The following is a 27624-nucleotide window of genomic DNA, read 5'->3' on the forward strand; positions in this document are numbered from 1 at the left end:
TCTCTTTATCATAGATTATAATTACATGATCTTGTCCATTTCTAACCTCTGCTTTTCTGAAAAGTCATGCCATTTAAACAAGAATTCAGAGAAATTTAACATTCTTATTAAAACAAAGTACAAGTGAAATAAGTGATTTATAGAAATGTCAGTACTTGGGAGGAGGGGGGAGGAGTATACTGAATTAAAGTAGTGATAAATTAATTGGTTACTGTAACTGTGCACCAAACAAGGAACTGGAGCAATGAAATCCATGCCAACCTTCCTCTGCATGGCTTATTATCACTCTCACTCAGATCTTTGGAGATGAAAGCTCAAATGAAGGTTAAATTCCGTTCAAAAATAAAAATAATCTAAGCAAACACTGCATTCCTAAACAAGGAGATAATTTAAAATTCAAACCCAGTGGTCTAGCTGGCACAGTGCATTAAGATATTGCTGTTTTACTTTTCTGGTTTAGGTTTCAATTCAGCGAAGACTGGCCAAATTATTGTTTTAAGGATTGTTAGTAACATGAGTTCAGACAGTGCGAATCCAACTCCTGGTCCTTAATGCACGGCACAAATCTAATTTAGTGTTAAATCAAACTAAATGGTTCACAGCACTAAACTGTTACAGAAAGAAAGGTGGGGAGGAATAGAAAAAGGTCACACTTGTGCAGTCAGAGTACAGGGAACTTTACACCAAACCTGACCTGGGAGTGCTTGCTGCTAGAAATGGGTACAATACAAACAGTGATCTATTACCCAGAATAAAAAGAAAGATCACAAAATTAAATGCTGAAAAGATGAACGATTTAGCATCTAAATCTAACATCAAAATAAAAAACTTCAAATGATAATATTATTTCAGAGGTAGAACGTGTGTAACAAGCAGGTACATCTCTAGACAGAACATTCACACAATACTCTATAACTGAGCTACTTACACTTACATTACAGGAACCCACCATATGTCTACTAGATTTCATATCCCTTCTCTCATAAATAGCTTTTAACGGACTGGCACAATTTGTCAGGAAGGTTACGTACAACAAACATATCTGTGAAATACCTACAATGACCATACTATCACTCAAAATAGACAACACAAAGACCATCCGGACGTCTGGACGTGTCAGGCAGTTTTTCGTTTCTTGGAATTCCTATCTCTCTGGGTAGACCAGGAGTCCAATGCCAAACTTCCTTCTCCAATTAAGTTTAGAAGATTCTGAACCTTTCCTCTCTGGTTTCCCCAAGCATTGTAAGAAGCATACTATTGAGAGTCAGTCCTGTTCCTATTTTTAATTTCCACATGTTTCCAAATACTGACCCTTACATATTTTATCAAGCTGATCCACCCCTTATTTTGCACAGAGATGGAGCGAGCGCGAGGGAGAAACAGCGAGAGCAAAACACAGAGAATCTTTGAGAGAGAAACAGATAGTGAACGAGGGAGATCCACAAATCCAGAGACAAAAACCCAGAGAGAAAGAGACGGGTGTGGGGGCCATGCTATGGAAAGGGACTGGGGAATGGAAGTTGAATTCATGTTATCATCATCTAATATGGTGCAAAGAAATGCCTGAGACGCAATGGAATGAAGGAACAGGTGATTAATTTATTATTTAATGAGTTCATTTGGCTCGAAGTCGTTGTACAGATATGGAGAGCCAGTAATCATTGAGGTGAGAATTTTATGGAGTGTGGCTAATGGAAATAAAGCTCTCACGTAGAAGTGTAGACTTGAATTCTGTTTAAATACAGTTATCTTTTTGAATATAACATGTCAGTTTTCAACAGATAAATATCTGAATAATAGAAAATCTTTTTTAAAAAAAGACTGGGAACTGGAATTAAATTGGTTTGATTGACTAAGTATCCACTTTCTCAGAAGCATGATGCCTGGGAGGAACTCAAACCAAGATATTCATCAAAGATCCTTAGTCAGCACCTTCCAAACCCATGACCACTTTCATTCAGAAAGACATGGGAACACCACCATTTGCAAGTTCTCCTCCAAGCTACTCACCATCCTGTGGAAATATATCATTATTCCTTCACTGTCACTGGGTTAAATTCCTGGAATTTCCGCTCTAAGGACACTGTGGGTCTACTACAGCACGTGAACTGCAGCGGTTCAACAAAGCAGCTCACTACCACCTTCTCAGAGGCAACTAGGGATGGGCAATAAATGCTGGCCCAGCCAGTGATGCCCACACCCACAAGCGAATTGATAAAGTTCAAGTTCTGAAGAAAGGTCACCATACTAAAATTATAGTGCTTTCATTTTCTTTATAGTTTCTGGTCACCTACTGACCATTTCCAACTGTTAATTTTAGCTTCCAGCATCTGCAATATTTTGTTCTTGTTCAAGAACTTTCTGTGTTTAGTTCACCTGCTAAGGATCTTATCATGGCATCAGCTCAACCATGCAAAACCACAGTGCATCTGTATGGCTTTCACTGTCTTCCACACTCCGCAAGATGCTAAGTTACTCTGGTCCTTAAATTTAAATTGTTCTGAATATGTCGATGTGTTCTGATTACCTGAACATTCTAATTTCTCTTGCAATTACCTTGTGTAGCCATTGCAAAGTTACAACACACAATGTTTAAATATTATTGTTACTGAATTAATTATGGAACAACATCCATAGCCATTATCCTGTGAACTCAGACTAGATGGATTAGATTATAGTATGTGAAGGATATCTCAGCAAGTAAATCTTGTTCTCATTACATTTTACAAAAGCAATTACAAAGCAATTAAGGATATGCCAATTGGCAACTATACAGGCAGGATTGGTTCAAAATTACTTCATTCAATATACTTGAGCTTTTGACATCCTCTGATCAAAGATATGGTCAAGCTAATACTATTGTATTTAAAACAGATGACATACAATAAATCCATTTTCATCACAAAGAATTATAGGATAAAGGAGGGAAGTCTCTTCTACAACAGTCTGGACATACACGACAAGCACAAAGTCTTCATCTTGAAATGCATTTCTTCATTCTCAAACTCTTGGACAACTGCATCCAGCTCATCGCGGAATCAGAAAATGAAAACCTTGGACTATTTGGAATTCAAATCACAGACAGAAGTAGAATGTGTATTGCTCATTATTGTCACTGAGTGCACGATCGAACGAGTTAACTCCATTGAGTTTTCACCTATTATCTGACAAACATTGATCAGTGTGGACTTTCTGCAGCCAGTGAGCATCAAGTTTTTGAGGCCAATGATAATCATGCATCCAATAACATGACTTTATCATCAAAATATTCACTTAGAAATTATTTGCAAACAATAAGATGTTAACTATTGTTGTTTTATGTGGGTCTTCTCTCAGGAGATACCATAGGAAAAACCTTGATTTACCTTCTAGGAATGCAATGGACAGCAACTTAAACCCAACAGCTAGGAAGAGCAGAAGTGCGAAGGTATCAGAAAATGAAGAACCTCATCTTTCTGAATGAGGAATCTCATTTCCTACTACTTAACTCTGGAATCATTTTCTTTACTACGCTATTAATTGCCACAAAAAGACCAACAAAGCCTTCACGATTTCAAGATGTGGATACCGTTGTACTTTCATAATGTTGTTTATCATTCTAGTTTAATTATAGTTGGCTTTAATTACAAACTCAACAAAAGTGAAACCTGAAATTTCACTTACCACAGGATCTTTGACAATATCTAGGAGTGTGATAATATTTGGACCGCCACGCAGATTCTCCAATATTTTAATTTCACGCTTTATTTTCTTCTTCTTTACAGGCTACAAAAAAGTATTTATTTGTTTTAATTTTCAGATTATTAATTAATTGTGATTGCTTTATTACTCACCTTTGCTGTTGGCACAATCGCAGGACCTCTACTGCACCAACGGGTGATAGATAAGATGTCAGGGCAAATACATATTTCTTCACTTGGTGAGCTTCTAATGTCAAGTGTCCTTTCTGGAGAGGTCTCATAATGGTACACGGAAATGCAAGGATGAGGAGTTGATATGAGTGGCAATTAAATCAAAAGACTTCATCACAGGCAACTTTCATGGCCAGGTATAGAACAGTAGTAAAAGCAGATTTTAGCAGAATCAATCAATCAATCAATCCAGTCAACAGAGATAAATATCCAAAAGAAAAAGACTATCACACTCACATAACCAATAATAGAAAATGATATTTGTTATTTTAAACAACACCAAATGAGTGGCAAAGGAACCAAATACAGACCATGATTTTAAATAAAACTTTCCTGAGTATGATCCCAAACTTATAAAGGAATGTAATATAATTCAAAAACATCAAACTGCGGGGTGTGTGTTTGTGAGTGAGAGAGCGCGAGTGAGAGCGAGCGAGCGCGAGTGAGAGTGAGCAAGTGTGTTGAAGTCTCAATCTTTCGTTAAATTATTGATGATTTAGACGATGGAACAGAAAGCCACTTACCCAAATATGCCAATGACAGAGATAGATGGTATTATAAGTAGTGTAAACAGAAGGTGAACATTATAATAGGTAGTAATAGATTAAATTAAACAGTAAAACTATAGTAAATGGGCTTTGATTCAAGATCACCTCTTGGATCGATAAAGATTAGACCAGGGTGCATTCTAAATGATGAATACCTGGTAACAGTGGAGACCAATGAGACTTGGACAGCCAGGTAGAGAGATTAAAATACCACAAACAGTTATGAAAAATAAATCAGTAAGGACTCACTGACTAGATGTGCATATGAATTTATGGTTGAGGGTACCTAATATTCATAGAACTAATGCGATGGGATTCCAGCGATGGAATCACTGGACAAGTCAAATCACAGGTTGAAATCTGGCTTGATAAACTGGATTTTTTTTTGTTTTAAAAAGGTGGTCTTTCATTGAAACAAACCTGCAATGTGCAGCTTCTGGTTTAATAAAACAAAGGTTTATCACACAAAAGAAATTAAAATAAAATAAACCAAACTATTTACATACAACACAAACATAGATTTCAATACACATGGTAAAACACTAATCATTAGTCCCAACAATACTCCTTTACTATAGTGCTTAATTTAATTATGGCTTTAATTTACTTATTGAGAATCTGATAGCCACATTCTGGAGCCCTTATACAACCGGGCTTAGACCTTCTCAGCTTCAAATAGTTCCTTTGGGTTTTAATCAAATACTTCCGGTCTGAGACTTTTAAACGAAACTCCTTAACATGAACACAACCTCTTTCATAACAGTCCTAAAACTATCTTTGTTAGAAACAACTGTTTTATGCATCCAACTTAAGCCAACACTTTTGTGAAATGCTCATAAACTCTCCCATTATAAACAAATCCCTATTACTCTCCTGAATGTCTCTCAATAATACTGCATTTTAAAAGAAATGACCATAGCTACAGAAATATTTGTAAAGTTAATCAATCTCCTTCAGGGACGCAGGCCAAAACCCACATGCCACTGTTTCTAAAGGGAAAACAAAAATGCCCAATGCTTGAGACACTTTACATTGGAGTTAAGAATTCTGGGGGAGTGACAAACTGATCAAATCCATCTTTCCAAACACAACTATTCCCATTCAATATACTTTTGTTCTGCTCTTAATCTGTGCATAAATCTGTTAGAGTTACAGGTTGGTCAGCCTTTCTAGCCCGATCCTCCATTTAAATAGGTAATGGGTGATCTGACTGTGATCTCAACTTTGCATTCACACCCACCCCAATGATAGTTGACTTTTTTGTTAATTCAGAAGCTATCTAACTTTGCTTTAAAAATATTCAATAAATCCACCTCCACCACTCTTTGGAGAAAGAGTTCCAAAGACTCTCTTATTTGGCCAAAGTGTAACACACATGTACATCTACACATGTAGAAAATGCTATTCTGGGTATGTAATGTTCATTAGTACTGAAGCAAGTCTTACCTTAAGTATTTTAACAACTACTTTTTCATTGTTTGTGATGTTAATAGCTTCAAACACTTCACTGTATTTCCCTCGACCTAATTTACGAACTAATTGGTAGTCATCTTGATTTCTGCACAAAGAAACAGAACATGAAAGAACAGTTTAATAACATGCAATTCAATTTAGCAGATAAACCAATGCTTTCAAAAAAGAAATTGCACCTTTCAAAAAAATGAATTATAAAAGGATATGCAATGGGCCTTAATTTCACAACAATACTGAAATAATGAATTTTATTTATGAATGTCTTCCTCAGCAGTAGAATCTTACATTTTCAGTCTAATCGAATACATTGTTTATACATGTCAAAACACTAACATTTAAATTGGGTGAAAGATGTGTTTAATAACTATTATATACATCTTCTCTTCGCAGGTAGTCTTGGGGATCGAGGATAACTTATTTCCACTCCATTTCAATAGGTTTAGAGATGACTGATAAGTCTAATGTTTGATCTGTAGCCTCTGCTACATACAAAGGAAGTGACGTTTGAAGGGCTTGGTATTTGTACATTTCTTCTCACGTCTTGATTCCATCACTCACCAAGTTTCTTATATGTTCAATGCTTGTACATTTTGTTGGTCACGAAGCAGGATCTCCCATTAGTTGTTAGGGATAATTAACCTCTTCAAGAATGTTTTGTGGACACCTCTACAGTCTTTTGGTGTTCTCCTTGGAATCTCCTGCTGCAACTAAGTTCAAAGTAGAGCAATTGTTTTGGGAGTTCTGGCCATGTGATTAAAGTTTTAGTGGGGGAGCATTTTGGGAACAGTGACCATAATTCTGTAAGCTTTAAGTTACTTATGGATGAGAGTAAGTGTAGTCTTTGGATGAAAGTTCTAAATTGGGAAAAAATGCATTAGGAGGGCTAAAAAGGGCCATGAAATGCCTTCGGCAGACAGGACTAAGGAAAATCCCAAGGCATTTAATGCATATATAAGGAGCAAGAGGGTAGCTAGGGAAAGGGTATGTCTACTCAAGGACAAAGGGGAGAATTTATGCATGGAGTCAGACAAGGTAGGTGAAGTTCTTAATGAATAATTAATTGTGTTGTATTCACAAAGGCGAGGGACATGGTGAATGGTGACTGTTAGGAGGGTTATGTTGATATTTTGGGGCATGTCAATGTAAAAAAGGTGGTGGTGTTGGGTGCTCTGAAAGGCATTAAGGTATACAAGTCCCCAGAACCTGATGGGATCTATCTGAAGAAGGCTGGTGAGGAAATTCCTGGGGTGTTTTACAAAATCTTTGCATTCTGTTTAATCATAGGAGGACTGGAGAATAGCCACTGTTGTTCCTTGGTTTAAGGAAGCCAACTGGGCTAATTTGGGAAATTACAAAGTCAGTCAGCCTTATGTCAGCAGCAGGGAAATTACTGAAGAACATTCTTAGGGATCGGAAAAATATGGATTTATTAGTGATAGGCAGCATGGCTTTATGCGGGAAAGGTAGTGTCTCACAAACTTGACTGAGTTTCTTCAGGGACAACGGTGATTGATAAGGGCAGGGCTGTAGATGTTGTTTATATGGACTTCAGCAAAGCTTTTGACAAAGTCCCTCATGGCAGGCTGATACAAAAAGGTGAAGTCACATGTAATTTGCAGAGAGATGGTAAGATGGATACAGAACTGGCTTAGTCATAGAAGACAGTAGCAGTGGAAGGGTGTTTTTCTGTGACCAGTGGTGTTCTGTAGGGATCACTGCTAGGACACCTGTTGTTTGTATTTTATATACATATTCTCCTGATGAGTAAGTTTGCGGATGACACAAAGATTGGGGGCACTGCAAATAGTGAAGAGGATTGCCAGAGGATACATCAGGATATAGATAGCTTGGAGACCTGAGTGGAGAAATGGCTGATGGAGTTTAATCCAGAAAATGCAAAGTGATGCATTTGGAATTACTAATGCAGGAGGGAAGTATATAGTGAATGGTAGAACCCTTAGTAACATCAACATACAGGGATCTAGGCATACGGTTCCACAGTTCCCTGAAAGTGGCTGCACAAAAGATATGTTGGTCAAGGCGGCATATATTTTGCTTGCCTTTATTGGTCAGGGCACCGAATATAGAAGTTGGCAAGTCATGTTGCGGCTGTACAGAATTTTAGTTTGGCCACATAGGTTTGAAACTTCTGGTCTCAAATACCGTTTACTCAGCCAAATAAAACTGTCATTTCATCAAATCTCTTCTCCATTTTCCTTGCAGCAACAATGTACCTCATCTCAAGCAGACGATTCACAAGCATGGAGATAATAAGCAAGAAACCACCTTACCACACCATCTCCAATCCAAATTCAAATCTAAAATCATTCTAAGCAGCTATAAAGCTTCAGTATTCAGATGACAACTGGGTGTGCACTCAGAAACGGAACCCAGATCATTGCTGACTCCTTCTCTAAAGCACACGAGAAAACAGGTTTTCACTAAACTCCCAGAAAACAGAGGTCACCTTCCAACCAGTTCTCACTTCAAAAACCAGCTCCCCACCAGAGAAGCAAGGTCGAAAGCCTCCAAGAAACAAAGGCAGCGATAGATGATGATATGCGTCTGACAAAACTACATAAATGTTATTTTATAGTAACTCCATAATATTACTTTACTTATTTTTAATCAAAGTATTGAGACATATTATGACTCTGCTCAAGGGGAGGTGGGACTTGTATCTGGACCTTCTGGTCCAAAGATAGGGACACTACCACTGCACCCCTCAATAGTACTTTACACAGATGAGCTGTTACATACAGCAGCTTCCAATTTTAACTTATAATAATAAACAGCCCAGATACAAAAATACACCAAAGCTAATTACTTTCTATTTTCTCCAATTAAGCACGATTGCAGCCTTTTCCCCCTCAGTAACCAGTCAAAGCATTGTGAAATCTTGGCTTCCCTACCAATTATTCAACAGTGAAAAATGTGAAAGGAAGAATTAATTTTTTTTTTTTAAATGAAAAACATCTCCTGCAGGGTTGTGCATGAGGACTCAGATAAGAGAAAGCAAGAACTGCAGATGCTAGAATCAGAGTCAACACAGTATGGAGCTGGAGGAACACAGTAGGCCAGGCAGCATCAGAGGAACAGGAAAGTCAACATTTCGGGTAGGGACCCTTCATCAGGACTGGGACCCTTCATCAGGACTCAGATAACTCTCAGATCCATTATTCTCATTTGCAGTTATGGAAAGTAATGGAATTGATTATTGGGATTAAGTAATAGCAACAGGTGAACTAACAAATCTTGGATTCAGAAGGAAAAGCCCCACCTGGTCATCTTTCCAACTTCATTGAAAAAGTGACAATCCAAGTGAACTGTGATGTGTCTCTCTGCTTAAACCAACAGTTCTTTCTTAAGACTTGCAGAATTTATGTAACTATTTAATTTAAAAATCAGAAATGTTATGTCAGCAGGAGTCAAACAGCAATGATAAAATTAAAGAGAATGGTGATGTGGGTGGGGAGAGAGAAAAAAATAAAAAGACAGCAGAGCAGTCAAGGGAACAGACAAGAGAAAAGCAGGTGCAGGGAGATTCAGGGTGGTAAATAAAGTCAGGAAACAATAGCACAGATAACAATGCTGAAAAGGTACTTCAACAGCTGAAATGCTTGCCCTAAGATTGTGAAAACCTGAAGATGCTTCTAAGTATTTTCAGTGCCTGGGCACAGAGCCATCCACTGGACTCAGTCTGTAATTACACCATAACAAGTTGACACAGGTATGTCTGTCCTGTTACAAACAGGAATGTGGGACAGTTTGATTCAAATCTTTAGTGATTCCAATCACACCACAGGCTAAATGACTTCCAGTATTTCCCATCCAAGTACTCTCCTCAACTCCATCTTTTCCCAAATCATCTTCCTTCTCAAGATGAAGTGAACACTCAATAATTTACATTTCCCCTGAAAGACTGAGTTGAGCATGCCACACTATTTCCATTAGCCTCCATGTTGCCTAGGTCACCAACGTGTCTTTGTTGGTTATCTGGTCCAACATGATTTTTTGCAAAAAGGTGTAGTGAGGTCCTGCACTATCTCCAAAAGCATGCACATGGAACCCATGCTTTCCAGGAGTCATACAGCACGGAAACAGACCCTTGGGTTCAACTCATCTATGCCAACCAAGTTTCACAAATTAACCTAGTCCCACTTGCCTGTGTTTGACCCATATCCCTCTAAACAAGTCAAAATGTCTTTTACAAGTTGTAAGTGTACCTGCATCTACCACTTCCTCTGGCAGTTCATTCCACGTACAAACCAACCTTTGTGAAAAAGTTGCCCCTCGGGTCCCTTTCGAATAATACTAATGGGAATTCAGACAATCCAGACTGTAATAAACATGTAATAATAAGTCGTCAAGCACTGCAGGCTGAATATTACATTGAAGTCACGTGTCACTAATTTACATAGAATCAAAAAGTAACATGATACTTGGAAGTCATCCAGACTGTTGTGCCCGCATTAACTTGCATACGGCCATACTAGTCTGAAAACGCCCAATCTCAATCTGATCTCAGAAGCTAAGCAGGCTCTGGTGTTTAGTTAGTAAATGGGATGGGAGACTGCCTGGGGATACCAGATGCAGTAAGCTTTAAAAAAGGGATTCAGGGCAGCACAGTGGCTCAGTGGTTAGCACTGCTGCCTCACAGCACAAGTGACCAGGACTTGATTCCAGTCTTGAATGACTGTGTGGAGTTTCCATGCTCTTCCCACGTCTGCATGGGTTTCTGCCACGTGCTCTGGTTTCTTCCAACAGTCTAAAGATGTGCAGGTAAGGTGGATTGATCATGGTAAATGCAGGGTTAGAGGATAGGGTAAAGGGGTGCGATGCTCTTCAGAGGGATGGGCCAAATGGTCTCTTTCAAATTCTATGATACTAAAGTCTGTACAATTTACAGGATGTACTTCAGGAACTTGACAAGCCTCCTTCAACAGCATCTTCAAAATCCACAATCTCTACCACCTAAGGAGGACAATGATTGCGGTCACGTGGGAACACTATCTGTCAAACCCCTCCAAGTTATACTCTGTACCAAATTGGAACTGTAATTGCTTCTTTCGGTAGTTCCTTCGATGTCATAGGGTTAAAAAACCTGCAACACCTTTCCTAACAGCCGTGGGTGCAGCAACACTATTCAAGAAGTCAACTTATTGCCACCTTTTCTCAGGGGCAATTCAGGATGGATAGTAAATGCTAACCTTGCCAGGTCTGGTCACATTCCATGGAAAAAAGAATGAGCAGCTGTGCTTCACTCCAAGCCATTACATTTTATCTGTAAACTTCCAAATGTGAGCAACAAGTACCTGTCCACTTTTCTTATAAAATTGCTTATGAAATTAATTTCCACCTTTTCAGGAGGAATATGCCATATCCTGACAACTCAATTGAAGAAAAGAGATAACACAGTGTGGAGCTGGAGAGACACAGCAGGCCAGGCAGCAGAAGAGCAGGAAAGTTCACGTTTCGGGTCGGGACCCTCCTCTGATGCTGCCTGACCTGCTGAGTTCCTCCAGCTCCACACTGCACTATCTCTGACTCCAGCATTTGTAGTTCTTACTATCTCTTAATGGAAGAAAAGTGCTTTTTTTAATAAATCTATTCTTTCTTGAACATTTGCTCCTATGAAAAAATACAAAAAATGACCACTCAATACAAGCAATTGCAGTACACACTGGGTATAAAATCAAAAATGTGCTTCTCAGGTCTGGATACAGCAATGAAAACACCCAAGTGATCGGTAGATTTTTTTTCCTCACCAAAGTTACTTCTTGACTAGCCCAAAACAGTGCACAAATGTCCAGAACAACAGGTTAATAGATCAAGCAAAGGTCAAAAGAAATGTTGTCTAATGCACAGTGAAAGTTTCTCCAAGGAGGGAGCAGATTAATTTACACGGCACAAGTACACCAACTTGCAGCTAATTACAAAGCAGCTGAGGCTGACAACAGGACATCTGCCTGCCCTGTTGGTTGCTCGGGGACTGTTTTACGGCTCAGAGAAGGGGGTCAGGACAGGCAGGAGAAAACAGAGACTAAAATGGAGTACCAAAGGGCCAAAAATCTTTTGTAAAACAAGTAAAACATTGTAAGCTGTAATTGACATTAAGAAACAATATTATGTTGAACCTAAATTTGTGTTTAAAACTTTGGATGCTATTAATATATTAATTTATATTAATTTCCGCAAGATTGTAAAATTTCCAAAAGCACTTTACAGAAACAACAAAAAAGAACGGCAGCAAACAAGGGGACCATTAAAGATCAAAGAATTGTCAAAGGGATTCTTTTTGCTTAGATTCTGAGTGACGGAGAGAGAATGCAAGGCAGAGTAGCTTGGGAGCATTTTTGAGTATAGGACTTTGACAAGTGGACTAATTAGTAAAGTTAGATATCATGGGATTTAGGGTGAGCTTGCCAACTGGATACAAAATTGGCTTTACAGCACAAGACAGAGTGGTGGTGGAGGACTGTTTTTCAGACTGGAGGCCTGTAACCAGCAGTGTTTCACAGGGTTTAGTACTGGGTCCACTTTTATTTGTCATTTATATAAACGATTTAGATGAGAATATAGAAGGCATGGTTAGTAAGTTAGCAGATAACACCAAAATTGGTGGTATAGTGTACAGTGAAGAAGGTTATATAAGATTACAAAGACACCTTGATCAATTGGGTCAATGGGCTGAACAGTAGCCAATGGAATATAATTTAGATAAAAATGCGAGGTATTGCATTTTGGTAAAACACATTTGGACAGGACTTATACAATTAAAAGAAGGGCCTTTGTAGTGTTGGAGAATCTAGGGGTTCGGGAACATAATACTTTGAAGTTTGCGTCACATAAAGCAAAGGTGGTTAAGACGATGCTTAGCACACTTGCCTTCTATGCTCAGACCTTTGAGTACACAAGTTGGACGTCAGGCTGTGGTTGTACAGGATGTTGGTAAGGCCCCTTCTGGAGTACTCTGTACAGTTTTGGTTGCCCTGTTATACGAAGGATACTATTAAGCTGGAGAGGATTCAGAAGAGATTTGCCAGGGTGTCACCGGAAATGGAGAGTTTGAGTTATAAGGAGAAGCTGGGACTTTTTTCACTGCAATATAGGAGGTTGAGGGGTGGCCTTATAGAGACTTATAAAATCATGAGAATGGCAGGTGTCTTTTGCCTAAGATGGGGAATTCAAAACTAGGGGGCATGTTTTTAAGTTGTAAGGAGAAAGATTTAAAAAGACATGGAGGGCAATATTTTTCATGTATGAACTTCCAGAGGAGTGGTGGATGCTAGTACAGTTATAATGTTTAGAAGACATTTAGATAAGCACATGAATAAGAAATGTTTGGAGGGATATGGGCCAAGTGCAGGCAGGTGGGACTAGTTTAGTTTGAAATTATGGCCAGCACAGACTGGTTGGACCGAAGGTCTATTTCCGAAGGTGCTGTATGACTCTATGGCTTGTGTAACTGCACCAAGTAAAGTAAAAGAAGGAGAAAGTGAAAATAGACCCCAGTTAAGATAGCTGGGTGTACGCTAGGAAAAAAAAAACACTGCTGGAAAGGTTCAGCAGGTCTGGCAGCAGAAAAATTAGAGTTAACACTTCAGGTCCGGTGACCCTTCCTCAGAACTGGACCCAAAACGTTAACTCAGTTTTCTTCACAGATGCTGAAGAGACCTAAAAACTTTTCCAGCAACTTCTGTTTTTATTCCTGGTTTACTGCATCCGCAATGCTTTCAGTTTTTATATTGTGTACCTTAGCATATTGGACTAGCGGAGGCAGAACCACTTGCGTCAATATTCACCATAGAGAAGGACTTGGTGGATGATTAGTCTGGGGAAGGGTGTGTAGATAGTTTGGGTCATGTTGAGGAGATCAAAAGGGACGAGTTATTGGGGGGCTTGAAAAACATTAAGGTAGACAAGTCCCCAGGGCCTGATGGGACATATCCCAGAATACTGAGAGAGGCGAGGGAGCAAATTGCTGGGGCCTTGAGGGAAATCTTTGTATCCTCACTGGCTACAGGGGAGGTCCCAGAGGATTGGGGAATAGTCAATGTTAGTCAAGAAGGGTGGCAAGGATAATCCAGCTAATTACAGGCCGGTGAGCCTTACGTCAGTGGTAGGGAAATTATTGGAGTGGATTCTTTGAGACAGGATTTACTCCCACCTGGAAATCAGTGGGCATATTAGCGAGAGGCAACATGGTTTTGTGAAGGGGAGATCGTGTCTCACTAACTTGGTTGAGTTACTTTTTCATGGCAGGCTGATACAGAAGGTAAAGTTGCACAGGGTCAGAGGTAAGCTTGCAAGATGGATAAAAAACTGGCTTGGTCATAGAAGACAGAGGGTAGCAGTGGAAGGGTGCATTACTGAATGGAGGGCTATAACTAGTAGCGTTCCTCAGGGATCAGTGTTGCTGTTTGCAATATAAATGATTTGGACAAGAATGTAACTGGTCTGATTAGTAAGTTTGCTGATGACACAAAGGTTGGTGGAATTGCGGATACTGTTGAGGACAATCAAAGGATACAGCTGGATATAGATCGGTTGCTGACTTCGGCAGAGAGATGGCAGACGCAGTTTAATCCGGAAAAACGTGAGGTAATGCATTTTGGAAAGTCTAATCCAGATAGAAAATATACAGTAAATGGCAGAACCCTCAAGAATACTGATAGGCAGAGGGATCTGGGTGTACAGGTACACAGGTCACTGAAAGTGGCAACACAGGCGAAGAAGGTGGTCAACAAGGCATAATGGCATGCTTGCCTTCATCGGCCAGGTATTGAGTTTAAAAATTGGCAGGTAATGTTGCAGCTTTACAGAACGTTAGTTAGGCCGCATTTGGAACATTGTGTTCAATTCTGGTCGCCACGCTACTAGAAGGATGTGGTGGCTTTGGAGAGGGTACAGAAAAGATTTACCAGGATGTTACCCGGTATGGAGGGCATTAGCTATGAGGAGAGGTTGGACAAACTTGGGTTGTTCTCACTGGAACGACGGAGGTTGAGGGGCGACCTGATAGAGTCCTACAAGATTATGAAGGGCATGGACAGTCAGAAGCTTTTTCCCAAGGGTGGAAGAGTCAGTTACCACGGGCTATGGGTTTAAAGTGCGAGGGACAAGGTTTAAAGGTGATGTATGAGGCAAGTTGCTTTTTTTTTTTAAAACACAGAGGGTGGTGGGTGCCTGGAACCTGCTGCCGGGAGAGGTAGTGGAAGCAGATATTATAGTGACTTTTAAAGGCCGTCTTGACAAATACATGAATAGGATGGGAATAGAGCTTTCTAGTTCTATTAAAATTTTATAGGTTTCTAGGAGATCTCCCTCTCCATTCTCCCGAACTCCAGTGAATATTAACCTAGCCAATTCAACCTCCCCTCATTCATCAGTTCTGCCATCCAAAGAATCAGTCTAATAAACCTTTGCTGCACCCTCTCTAAAGCAAGAACATCCTTCCTCAGGATAAGGAGACCAAACAGGCACACATAATTGCAGGTGGGGCCTCACCAAGGCCCTGTACAATTGCAACAAGAGATCCCTGCTCCTGTACTCAAATCCTCTCACTGTGAAGGTCAACTGACTGACCATTTGCCTTCTTGACCACCTGCTGCATCTGCATGAATACTTTCAATGACTTGTGTACACAGACACCCAGGTCAAGTTGCTCACTCTTCTCTCTCAATTTATAGCCAGATAATAATCAATGTCTCTGTTTTGGCGACTAAAGTGGATATCCTCACATTCATACTCATTAGACTACATCAGCTGTGCATTTATGAACTCACTCAGCTTGTCCAAAACACACTGAAGCACGCCTGGATCATCCTCTCAGCTTGCCCTCCCACTCAGCTTTGTGTCACCTGCAAATTTTGAGATATTACATTTAGTTCCCTCATCTAAACCATGAATATATATTGTGAATAGCTAGGTCTTAGCACTGATCAGGTTGTAGACTGGCTCGTCAAGCCAGTGTGTTTGATTGCAGACGTTTTGTCACCCTGCTATGCAACATCGACGGTGCACCTCCGGTGAAATGTTGGGGTTCTGTCCCGCTTATTATTTATATGCCTCAGTTTGCTGGGGTGGGTGGCATTACTTCCGGTTCTGTTTTTCAGTGGTTTAAATATCGGGTCCAGTTCAATGTGTTTGTTGATGGAGGTCCGGTTGGAATGCCAGGCGTCCAGGAATTCTCTGGCATGTCTCTGTTTGGCTTGTTCTATTATGGATGAGTTGTCCCAGTTGGACTCGTGTCTTTCCTTATCCATGTGTATTGAGACCAATGAGAACGGGTCGTGTGTCTTGGTGGCTGGTTGGTGTTCCTGCATTTTTATTGTCAGTTTTCTTCCCGTTTGGCCTATGTAGTGTTTCTCACAGTCCTTGCATGGTATTTTGTAGATCCTTTTATGTCTGTCAGTGGCTGTCGCAGGGTGGTTGTTGGTTTGTGGGCTACCCTGATACAAGAGGCCTAAGTAGTCTTGTGGTCATCTGTGATATGTCTCTGATGTACGGTAGGGTGACTGGTGTTTCTGACCATGTTGTGTCTTCTTGTTGTCATCTGTTGCTGAGGTAACAGCGGACTGTGGTTTTTGGGTATCAATTCCTTATAAAAACGCTGTATAAGTGCTCCTAACAAAAGTGTCAACAATCCCAGCAAACCAAGGCATATAAACAACAAGCGGGACAGAACACCAACGCTTCACTGGAGGCGTACTGTTACCTAGCAGGGCAAAGAAACGTCTGCAATCAAACACACCAGCCCCGTGAGCAAATCTACAACCTCATCCACAAGCCAAGCTACAAATCTTCTCAAAAACCTTAGCATTGATCCTTGCAGTTCCCCACCAGTCATGGCTTGCTCGTCAGATGAAGACCCGTTTATTCCTACTCATTGTTTCCTGTCTGCCAGTTTTCTATCCATTTCAGTACAGTACCACCAATCCCATGTGCTTGAATTTTACATGCACATATCTTATGTGGGACTTTGTCAAAAGCCAATAGATGTGGCCTCCCCTCATCAACTCCAAAGTTACACCCTCGAAGAATTCCGGTCAATTTATCAAGCATGATTTCCCTTTCATAAATCTACACTGATTCTCTCTGATCCTACCACTGTTTTCCAAGTGCTCAGTTATAATTTCTCTTGTAATGGACTCTGACACCAACTATACTCAAAAAGATGGCAATGCCATGGGATTCCCTCTCGGCCCTGTTCTGGCTAACATCTTTGTTGGTTATCATGAAAAGTACATCTTTGATGGTCAGACCATTAACCATCCACCCCTTGCTTATTTGCATTCTGTAGATGGAACATTTGTCAAGGGTTTCAGCCCAAAACGTTTACTTTCCTGGTCCTTGGATGCGGTCTGACCTGATGTGCTTTTCCAGGTCCACATTTATTGACCCCATTTGTGAGGTTTCAATCTGAAATTGCAAAGAAATTCTTTTTCCTTAATGCATTGTTGAGTCGTCTGACAAAGGGTTCTTAACTAATAATCATTGAAAGCCTGGACCATTCACTGCTCAACATACAGACTGGAATTCCTACAATCTCAAGCACTACAATATTAACCTTATCACCAACCTCATGAATAGGCCTCGAGTTATCTGATCATTGCATATTCTTGATGCTACGACAAGCTATATCAAAATCATCCTGGATTATATGGGTACTCTAATCAAATCATCACTCATACATCATGAAAACTCATGAAAAGGCCCTATGTCTATCACTTTTGGCCCTGAGCAGTGCCCAGCCTTCCTAAGATTATCGTGGAATGGGAAGTAACTCAAAAATTTTAAACAATAGCAGCTAAATCTAGCTGTTTCATGCTGCTCTAATGCACAAGTGGTTTTCTCCATGAACAAGATGCCGCTCAAAATGATGTTTTGCCCACACATAAATGATGAATGTGATATGTGAATTTCAGTGTGATATCAGGCATATAGACTGTATGTCCCAACAACCAGTGTGACAATATGTCCCACTGACAATCTGCATTAGGTAGTTTTCCACTCATGCTCAACCAGCCCGCATCTGCAAATCTCAAAGCTATTCACCATTAGGTACGACTCTGCTATTGGAAATAATTTATTAAATATTCCAGACTATGGCAAGAGTTACACCAAAAACAAATTTAAGATGATCAGCAGTATGATGTATTTGCATGTGCTAGGAGCTACATGCATCAACACACAGGACCCTGTTTTATGTAGGCAGAAAGAATTTGTACCTACATTGCAGCTTTTCAAAAAAAATAGTTCAAGAAGGCAGCTCATTACCTTCTCAAGGGCAACTATGGATGAACAATAAATGCTGGCCACCCAGCGACACCCATTTCCCATAGCATAATTTTAAAAAATAAACAAATAATAACCAAAGTCCGCTGCATTCCAAGGGCAACACTGACCGATCACAATCTGTCTGGCCTGAGAATCAAGATGGACAATTAACTGCTCTAGCAGCATCTTCATGCTGATTGCCCAGCCATTTAGCATCCTGTTCTCATTGAAATGGTGTGTATTTTTAAGATCTGTTTCTTGCGTTCTGCACTGATCAGAAATAGAATGACAAGCCTCAACAGATTGCCTTCTTTTAATAATGTGTAAATTTATGTTCAATGCCTGCAAAAAAATTACTGTGTAGATGATAGCATACAATTAAAGGGATCTTGATTGTTAGTATAAGTGAATGGGCAAAACTGTGGCAGATGGAGTACAATCCAAGCAAGTGTGAAGTTATCCATGTTGTAACCAAAAAAGGTCCGATCAGGGTATTTTCTAGATGGTATGAAGTTAAATGCAGTCGCTGCCCAACGGGACTTGGGGATTTAGGTTCTTACATCTTTAAAATGGCACAATATAGCAGAATATAACCAAGAAAGCAAATTAAATGCTGCCTTTACATCTAGAGGACTGTAGTACAAGAATGCAGAAGTTATGCTGTATTGTACAACATCCTGGTTAAATACCATTTGGCGTACTGAGAGCAGATCAGGGCATCACACCTTAGGAAGGATATACTGGTCTTCGAGGAAGTACAACATCAGTTTACAAGAATGACTGCTGAACTTTTGAGGTTAGGTTATAAGCAGAAATTATACAAATTAGACCCGTCTTCTTTGGAATTTAGGAGGTTACATGGTGACCTGATCAAAGTCTTCAAGATATTACAGGAAAAGACAGGAAAGATAAATTATTAGTAATATAGTAACTATTAATAAAGATAAATTATTTCCACTCTTTGGGGATTCCACAAATGGAGGGCATAGTCCGAGAATTGCTGCCACAACATTCAGGAAATATGTTACGGAGCACTTCTACACACAAAGGGTGGCAGATGTTTGGAACTCTTTTCCACAAATGGCAGTGAATGCTGGATCAGTTGTTACTTTTCAATCAGAGATGGATAAATTTTTGTTAAGCAATGGTATTAAAGGATATGAGTCAAAGACAGGTACAGTCAATCCTCAGTATCCATGAGGATTCTGTTTCTGAGAACCCCACGAATGATGAAATTTGCAAGTACGGAGCTCATTTAAAACTAGGCTAAAAGTTACGCATGCGCAATTTTTGCCCACAGATATTGATTTGTGTTTTTTTTTGGGATGGATAGGCAAATTCACAATTCGTGATTTCACGGAACAGAAGATTTACCAGATATCAAATTAGGCCACAGATCAGCCATGATCTCACAGTGAAGGTGACAACGGGCTGAATGGTCTACTCCTGTTCCCACGTTCCCATCCATTAAGGAAAAGAAAAGCTAAAAAGCAGGGGCCATTGATAGAAGAAACCTTTTCATGGTGAGGGGAAAAGATAGAGAGAGAAAAGAAATGTACATCTGTAGTAGAGCATCACGGATCTACAAGAACATCAGTGCAGTAATCTAAACAAGAAAGACTGCTTAAAAAAAAGTCTAGCAGTCCACACTGCACCCCAGCTTGCCAAACAAGCTCTCAACCAAATGTCTGAAGTGATGCAGTCCTGCCTCCACTAACATACATGATGTCCTCTCAGCAGCTGACCTTCCAATAACCTGATCTTATTGTCAGTGGATTAATTAATGGCACAGCAAAATTCTACTCCAAGATTTAAACAAAAACTCAAGATCAGTACAATGACCAATGACTATATTTTACGGCAAGAGATGGCTGTTGAAGCAGAAGATTTTCTGATCCACTGCAATACTGCTCCATTCCTCCACTAGTGATATTTAAATACCATTTTTCTCACTGACTCTTGCTGCTGATTGCCAGATACAAGTGATGAGTCTGCAGGCCAATTCTCCCTTCCAGCTTGAAAATATAAATGGTTGCCTTATAATTCTACATAATCATTATTATTGCTCACACTCATTATATTTTGAACCTTCAATAGTAAGTCAAACTTTATTTAGCTTTAACCTGCTCAAATTAACCTTATTTTCCCATAATAAATTCAATGTTATAAACCTGACCAAAATCTTACACATGAAAGCATGATGTTGTATGAATGATGGGTTGTGAACCAGTCAAAATGCCACTGGCAAATTAATTTGTATGTGCATCGGTGCATCTTGCGGTTAATTAAAACCTCTTCAGACTCAATTCTGAATATGAAATAGCTGTACAGTATACCAAGAAGATTTCAATCATTGTTGCACAACAGTGTTTAATTTTGTTTACTTGTTTATTTATTTTTGGGCATCTCTGGCTTGGCCAGCATTTAATGCCCAGAGGGCAGTTAAGCGTCAACGACATTACTGTGGATCTTGAATCACATGTAAGCCAGACCAGGCAAAGGTGACAGTTTCCTTCCCGAAACAACATTAGTGAACCAGATGGGTTTTTTCTGACAACCAGTAACTGTTTCACTTTTGTTAGACTTAGTTCCAGATTTTTTAAAATTGAATTCAAATTTCACTAACTGCCATGGCAGGATTTGAATCAAGGTACCCAGAACATTACCTGGGTCTCTGGATTAATAGACTAGTGAGAATACCATTAGCCTATCACCTCCCCCTAAGTTGAGTGGAATCCCAAACTACTTTGATTAAACATCAAAGCTGCAAGAATTTCTTTTCGCACATTTATACCTTTTACAGTGTCTGTAAAGTAGGTATAGCCCAAGAGGTTTTTCAACCTTTTGAAATTAAGAGCAGCACAGGTCAACACGCTCCACGTGACAGTATGCACGTTATTGTACAAATGTCATTTTATCAGCAAGGAATGAGAAAATTTGAAACTTGAAATTTGAAAAATTTCAATGCAACTATAGTTGAAATATATTTACATTAGACTTGCTCAGAACAGTAAAAACAGTCCAAAGAGATGACCTTATTTATCTCAAACCAGTTGAACAAAAATCTATAAAACAGTACTTTTTAAAATCTCTGTTGTTCTTACTTTAGGAGCTAAAGATTTTATTTGGTTAGATGCTGAAAAATATACACTGAAGATATTAAAAGGAAACTCAGTTTTAATAACAAAAACAATGTTTGAAACAAGCCAATAACCAACGTTTTAATAAAAACAGAAAGAACTGTAGATGCTGTGAATCAGGAACAAAAGCAAAGTTGCTGGAAAAGCCCAGCAGGTCAGGCAGCATCTGTGAAGGGAAAAAACAGAGTTAGCGTTTCGGGTCCACTGACCCTTCCTGTTAACTCTGTTTTTTCCTTCACAGATGCTGCCAGACCAATATTTTAATACTCTTCAGCCCCATTTTACTACTATGAGCAGCACACATGAACACATGGGCATACAACTGTTTAAATCATCATCAGTAAAGAACAAGGTTGCATCAAAAGACACATTTTCCTGAAGATTCAAAGCACTTCACATCCAATGAAATGCTCTTGAATAGTAATCAGGCAACCGATTTCCTTATAGCAAGTACCCAGAAGCAGTTAAGGAAAAAGACAAATACGTTTGAGGGGAAAATGCTGACAATTTCACTGGCTTTAACCCTTATCCTTTAAATACTGTGACAGATTTTATTTTTACACCAGACAAATTGGTACACAGGACCTTGGTTTATGTCTCTTCTGAAAGACAGCATGTTTGACAATGCAGGATATTTCACTGCATTGCAGTATCATCTTAGATTATAGAGTCAATTCCATAACTGTCTGATTCAGGTGGGCGCACCAACTAATGAGGCAACCTGATATTCAGTCATAGTAGACTTACAAAAGTGGTAATAATAGCCTTGTTCCTGCAATGTCCCACTCTTTTAAACAAATTGATGAAGGGCGACACAGAATGGATAGTGTGCAGTTAAGAACCAGAATAAATTGTTGTCAGAAATATGCGCCATCTGTGATGGATCCCCAAAAAACAAACCTGTGCGACCAAGCACTGGTGACACTATGGATGCAGAAACGAAACCCTCCAGATAATGAATTGTGTAACGGAAAATGTTTTTGTTTAACAATCTATTTGTAAATAGCTACCCTCATTACTCAATATTATATCAAGATTATTTTATACCACTTTTAAAATACTTATACATTGATATATGCACCATCATTATGAAGACACAGTACTATTCAGAGCCCATAATAGGATAACATGCTGTGACGATACATGAAGTGTCCTGCTTGGGTTTATTTCTCAGTTGGAAATTAGTTGTTGAGGTGTAACTGAAATCTATAAAGAGAAAGGCTGAGAATTTGTGCTGTCAGGTTGATGGAAAGACAATTATAAGGTAGGACGGAGGCAGGACACAAGAATAGCAGAGAAGATAAAAGACAAAAAGCAACAGATGAATCACTTTTAAGCAGATAATGGTTACTTAAACAAACATAAGTGACAAAAACTTAAAATAGTACTGTGCAGACAAAACCTCCTGTAGGACCATGGTTTAAGAGTAGTATAATTTAGTCACTTTTTTGCATTCATTTCTCAAGAAAAAACAAATTAATGTTGGAATTCAAAGTCAATTCAGAGTCAATTAACTGTTTAAGTCATTATTCTAAAATGCCAAAGCAGCTCAAACTGATCATCTTTACTGGTGACAGTGGTTATATTTTATTCAGTACAAAAACAATGACAACAAATGTTAATATCAAAGCAGTAGTAAAAAACTCAACAATTTTATTATTACATTTTGGCTAAAAGCACATTCTCCATGAAAGTACTCCTTGGTCATGCTTACGTATTGTCTCAGTCGGCGTAAAATGCCAACTCTCTATAATTTCTGTGTAAGAAGAATCTGCACCTTTACATTCTTGACACAAAATCCACAGAGACTGATGTAATCCATACGTCACCTTACTATACTTGAACATTCCAATTACAAAAGGTGATCAATCCGTGCCCTTCCAAGGTTCATCAACTGTACCAATACCTTTCACCCCAACCTCAAATTCACCCGGACCACCTCGGGTACCTCCCTCTCCTTCCTGGACCCCTCTGTCTCCATGTCTGGTGACTGCCTTGAAACCGACATCTATTTCAAGTCCACCAACTCCCACAACTACCTAGACTACACCACCTCTTACCCACCTTCCTGCAAGAATGCATTCCCCTGCTCCCAATTTCTCCGCCTCCACCACGTCTGCTCACAAGATGGGGAGTTCCACTCCCGAACATCCCAGATGTCCTCCTATTTCAAGGACCGCAACTTCCCCCCTTCGGTGGTCGAAAATGCCCTCAAACGCATCTCTTGCGTTTCCCACACCTCTGCCCTCACATCCTGTCCCCTCAACAAAATAAAGACAGAGTCCCCCGTGTCCTCACATATCACTCCACCAAACCCTGTATCCAACATATCATTCTCCACCACTTCCGCCACCCACAATCCGACCCCACAACCAAAGATATATTTCCCTCCTCACCCCTATCTGCCTTTCGTAGGGATTGCTCTCTCCGTGACTCCCTCGTCCGCTCCACACTCCCCACTAACCTCACCACCCCCGGCACCTTTCCCTGCAGTTGCAGGGAGTGCTATACCTGCCCCATCACCTCCATTCAAGGCACCGAACAAACCTTCCACGTTAGACAGAGGTTCACCTGCACATCCGTCAATGTGGTCCACTGCATCTGCTGCTCCCGATGTAGCCTCCTCTACATCGGTGAGAAAATGTTTTGTACAGCACCTGTGCTCTGTTCGCGACAAACGACAACACCTTCCGGTCATGAACCATTTTAACTCCCCCTCCCACTCCCTGGGTGACATGTCCATCCTGGGCCTCCTATAGTGTCACAATGATGCCACCCGCAAACTGGAGGAGCAGCATCTCATATGCCGCCTCAGGAGCCTACAGCCCAATGGCCTAAACGTGGATTTTACCAGTTTCAAAATCTCCCAATCCCCAGCCTCACCCCATGACCAACCCTCCCTCTCATTCCTGCCTCCTTGACCCGACACAACCTGTCCAACTTCTCTCCCACCTATCCATCCCTCCCCACCTCAGTGAACAATCCCCACCACTCCCTACTTGCACTCACCTACCACCATCCCACCTACCTTCCCCAGCCCCACTCTTCCTCCCTCTATATATTTCTGAGCTCCCTTCCCCCTCCCCATTTCTGAAGAAGGGTCCCGACCCGAAATGTCAACTTTCCTGCTCCTCTGATGCTGCGCTCCTCCAGCTCCACAATGTGTTATCTGTGCCGGTCCAAACCTAGTCAAACTCTCAAAATCTTGGTCTCCCCACATTGAGACTCTTATCAGGTCACAAACATTTCTAACATAAGTGGGAAAAATATAGGGGCCTTGGTACCTACGCCTCTTGTCTAGGATTCTAGCCACCACTGAATCCTTTGCCCTCCACCTGGGTCTCTGACATTTTCCTCAGCTTTTAATTGTAATTTATACACATGGCTCTGCTGGATTTCTGAAATTTACGACTTTTTTTCAATTTTGTTAATGAAGGCCCAAATCACAGTATCACAGACATGGATGGGAACTATGTACAGGCCTCTCGCTGTAGTCAGGATGTGGGACAGAAAACAAATCAAAAGACAGAAAAGCCAAGTAATAAAGGCACTATTACAATAATCATGGGGGACTTCAATATGCAAGTGAACTAGGAATATCAAGTTGGTAGTGGATCCCAAGATAAGGAACAAGTCTACGAAGTGGGTTTGTTTTGAGCATGTTTGTGGTAGACCATACTAGGGAACAAGCAATTCTGGATTTGGTGTTGCTTAATGCGGCAGGCTTGATTTGGGAGCTAAAAAGGTGAAGGAACCTCTTGGGGGCAATGACCATAATATGATAGAATTCGCCTTGCAATTTGAGGGGGAGAAACTTGAATCAGATATAACAACGTTCAATGGAGTAAAAAGTAACTACAAACCCAGGAGTGAGGAGCTGGTCAGAACTGATTGAAAGGGGAGCCTAACAGGGAAGGCAGTGGAGCAACACTGACAGAATTTCTGGGGGTAATTCAGCGGGCACAAAAGAAATTCATTCTAAGGAAGAAGCAGCATACTAAGGGGAGGATGAGACAACCACAGCTGACAAGCGAAGTTAGGGACAGCATAGAAGTAGAAGAACAAGCATACAACGTGATGAAGATTAAAGCCAGAGGATAGAGAAATGTTTAAAAACCAGAAGACAACTAAACAAGCAATAAGAGGGGAGATGATAAAATATGAAGGTAAGTTGGCTGGTAATATAAAAGAAGATTGCAAGAATTTTAGATATATGAAAGAAAAGAGAGGCAAGTGTTGACATTGGACTGTTGGAAAATAAGCCTGTTGTAGTAGTAATGGGGAACTAAGAATTTGTGGAAGAATTGAATAGTACATGCAGCAGTCTTCATGGTGGAAGACACTACCTGCATACCAGAACTTCAAGAGAGTTGGGGCAGAAGTCAGTGTAGTGGCCATCACTAAGGAAAAGATGCTGGGGAAACAGAAAGATCTGAAGGTGGATAAATCACCCAGACCAGGTGACTACAGCCCTGAATTCTGAAAGCGTTAGCTGAGGAGATTGTAGATGCATTGTTGGTGTTCTTTCATGAATCATGGAGTTATGGCAGGTCCCAGAGAACCAGAAAATGGCTGATGCAACACGCCTGTTTAAGAAGGGAAGGAGGCAGAAGAGAGGAAATTAAAGGTTGATTAGCCTGACCTAGGTCACTCTTAAGACTTTAGAGTCGATTATGAAGGATGAGATTGTGGAGTACTTGGAAGTGCATGGTAAAATAGGGCTAAGTCAGCATGGTTTTGTCACGGGAAAGTCATGCCTGTCAAATCTATAAGATTTCTTTGAGGAGGAAACGAGCAAGTTAGACAAAGAAGAGCCAGTGGATATGATCTATTTGGATTTCCAGATGGCCTGTGACAAAGTGCTGCACTGGTGGTTGCTAATTAAGATAAGGGTCCATGGTGTTAGGAACAACGTACTGCATGGATAAAGGATTGGTTAACTGGCAGAACGCAGACAGTGGGGATAAAGGGATATTTTCAAGATGACAGCTGGTAACTAGTAGGGTTCCACAGGGGTCAGTGTTGAGACCACAACTATTCATGTCATACATTAACAAACTGGATGAGGAACTGAGGGCATTGTGCCATTTGTAAACTTAGCAACAAAAACAGGTGCTGAGGTGAGGTGGCTACAGAAGGACTTGGACAGGCTAGGAGAGTGGGCAAAGAAGTGGCAGATGGAATATAATAAGTGAGAGGTTATGCAGTTTGGTAGACTATTTTCTAAATGGTGAAAGAAATTTGAAGCACAAAAGGCCTCAGGAGTCCTCATTCAGGTTTCTCTTAGGGTTAACGCAGAGGTCCATTTGGCAGTTAGGAAGGCAAATGTAATATTAGCATTCATTTCAAGAGGGGCAGAATTCAAGAATGGAAACATATTGCTGAGGCTACACAATGTTCTAGTCAGAGTGCATTTGGAATAGACAGCAGTTTTAAGCCCTGTATCTAAGGATGGATGTGCTGGCCTTAGACAGGGTCCAGCAGAGGTTTACAAGAATGATCCCAGGGATGAAGAGCTTGTCTTATGAGGAGAGGTTGAGGGCTCCAGCTCTGTGCTCAGTGGAGTTTATACAGATGAGGGGGGACCACATTGAAACTTACAGAATACTGACAGGCCTGGGTAGAATGGATATGGAGAAAATGTTTCCACTGGTAGGAAAGACTAGCACATGAGGGCACAGCCTCAGGGACTCCGAGATGAGAAGGAATTTCTTCAGTCAAAGGGTGGTGAATCGGTGGAACACACTGCCATAGAAGGCTGCAGAGGGCAAGTGATCAAGTGTATTTAAGACAAAGATAGATAGGTTCTTGATTAGTCAGGGGATCAAAGGTTACAGGAAGAAGGGAGAAGAATGGGGTTAAGAAACATATCATCCATGATCAAATGGTGGAGCAGCCTCAATAGACCAAATGGCCTAATTCTGCTCCTATGTGCTATGGTCATATTGTCCTACCCTACTTAGTCACCCCTCTGCCATTTTTATCTAACTTGTATCATAGCATATATTAATAACGTAGTTCCATGTCAAAGTGAAATTAAAGTGCAGTCAGTCATTGTACTTAGTAACTGGTTTTCATCAACTAGCAGAAACCCAGAATAAGGATAGCTCAAGATTCTTACAGTCTCAGACAGGGGTTGCTGTCAGTACACAAGATACTTCAAAAGACACTAAGTAAATAATAACAATGACTGTAACAATGACTGTAACAATGACTGTAACAATGACTGTAACAATGACTGTAACAATGACTGTAACAATGACTGTAACA

At 40.3% G+C, this 27624-nt stretch overlaps 1 protein-coding gene across 7 annotated transcripts in view; it reads right to left on the reverse strand.

Moving 5' to 3' along the window:
- The window catches only part of LOC109938982 (casein kinase II subunit alpha), an 89392-nt gene that overhangs the window by 23593 nt on the left and 38175 nt on the right, over nt 1-27624 (reverse strand). For all 7 annotated transcript variants that reach the window (XM_048608152.1, XM_020537270.2, XM_048608150.1 and 4 more), the window contains 2 exons: nt 5906-6017; nt 3664-3765 (listed from right to left, as the gene is read on the reverse strand). In XM_048608152.1, the coding sequence (XP_048464109.1) occupies nt 3664-3765; nt 5906-6017 (214 nt within the window). The remainder of the gene's footprint in view (nt 1-3663; nt 3766-5905; nt 6018-27624) is intronic.

This window comes from Rhincodon typus, chromosome 19, assembly GCF_021869965.1.
Source record: "Rhincodon typus isolate 14 chromosome 19, sRhiTyp1.1, whole genome shotgun sequence".
In the NCBI taxonomy this organism is placed as follows: Eukaryota; Metazoa; Chordata; class Chondrichthyes; order Orectolobiformes; family Rhincodontidae; genus Rhincodon; species Rhincodon typus.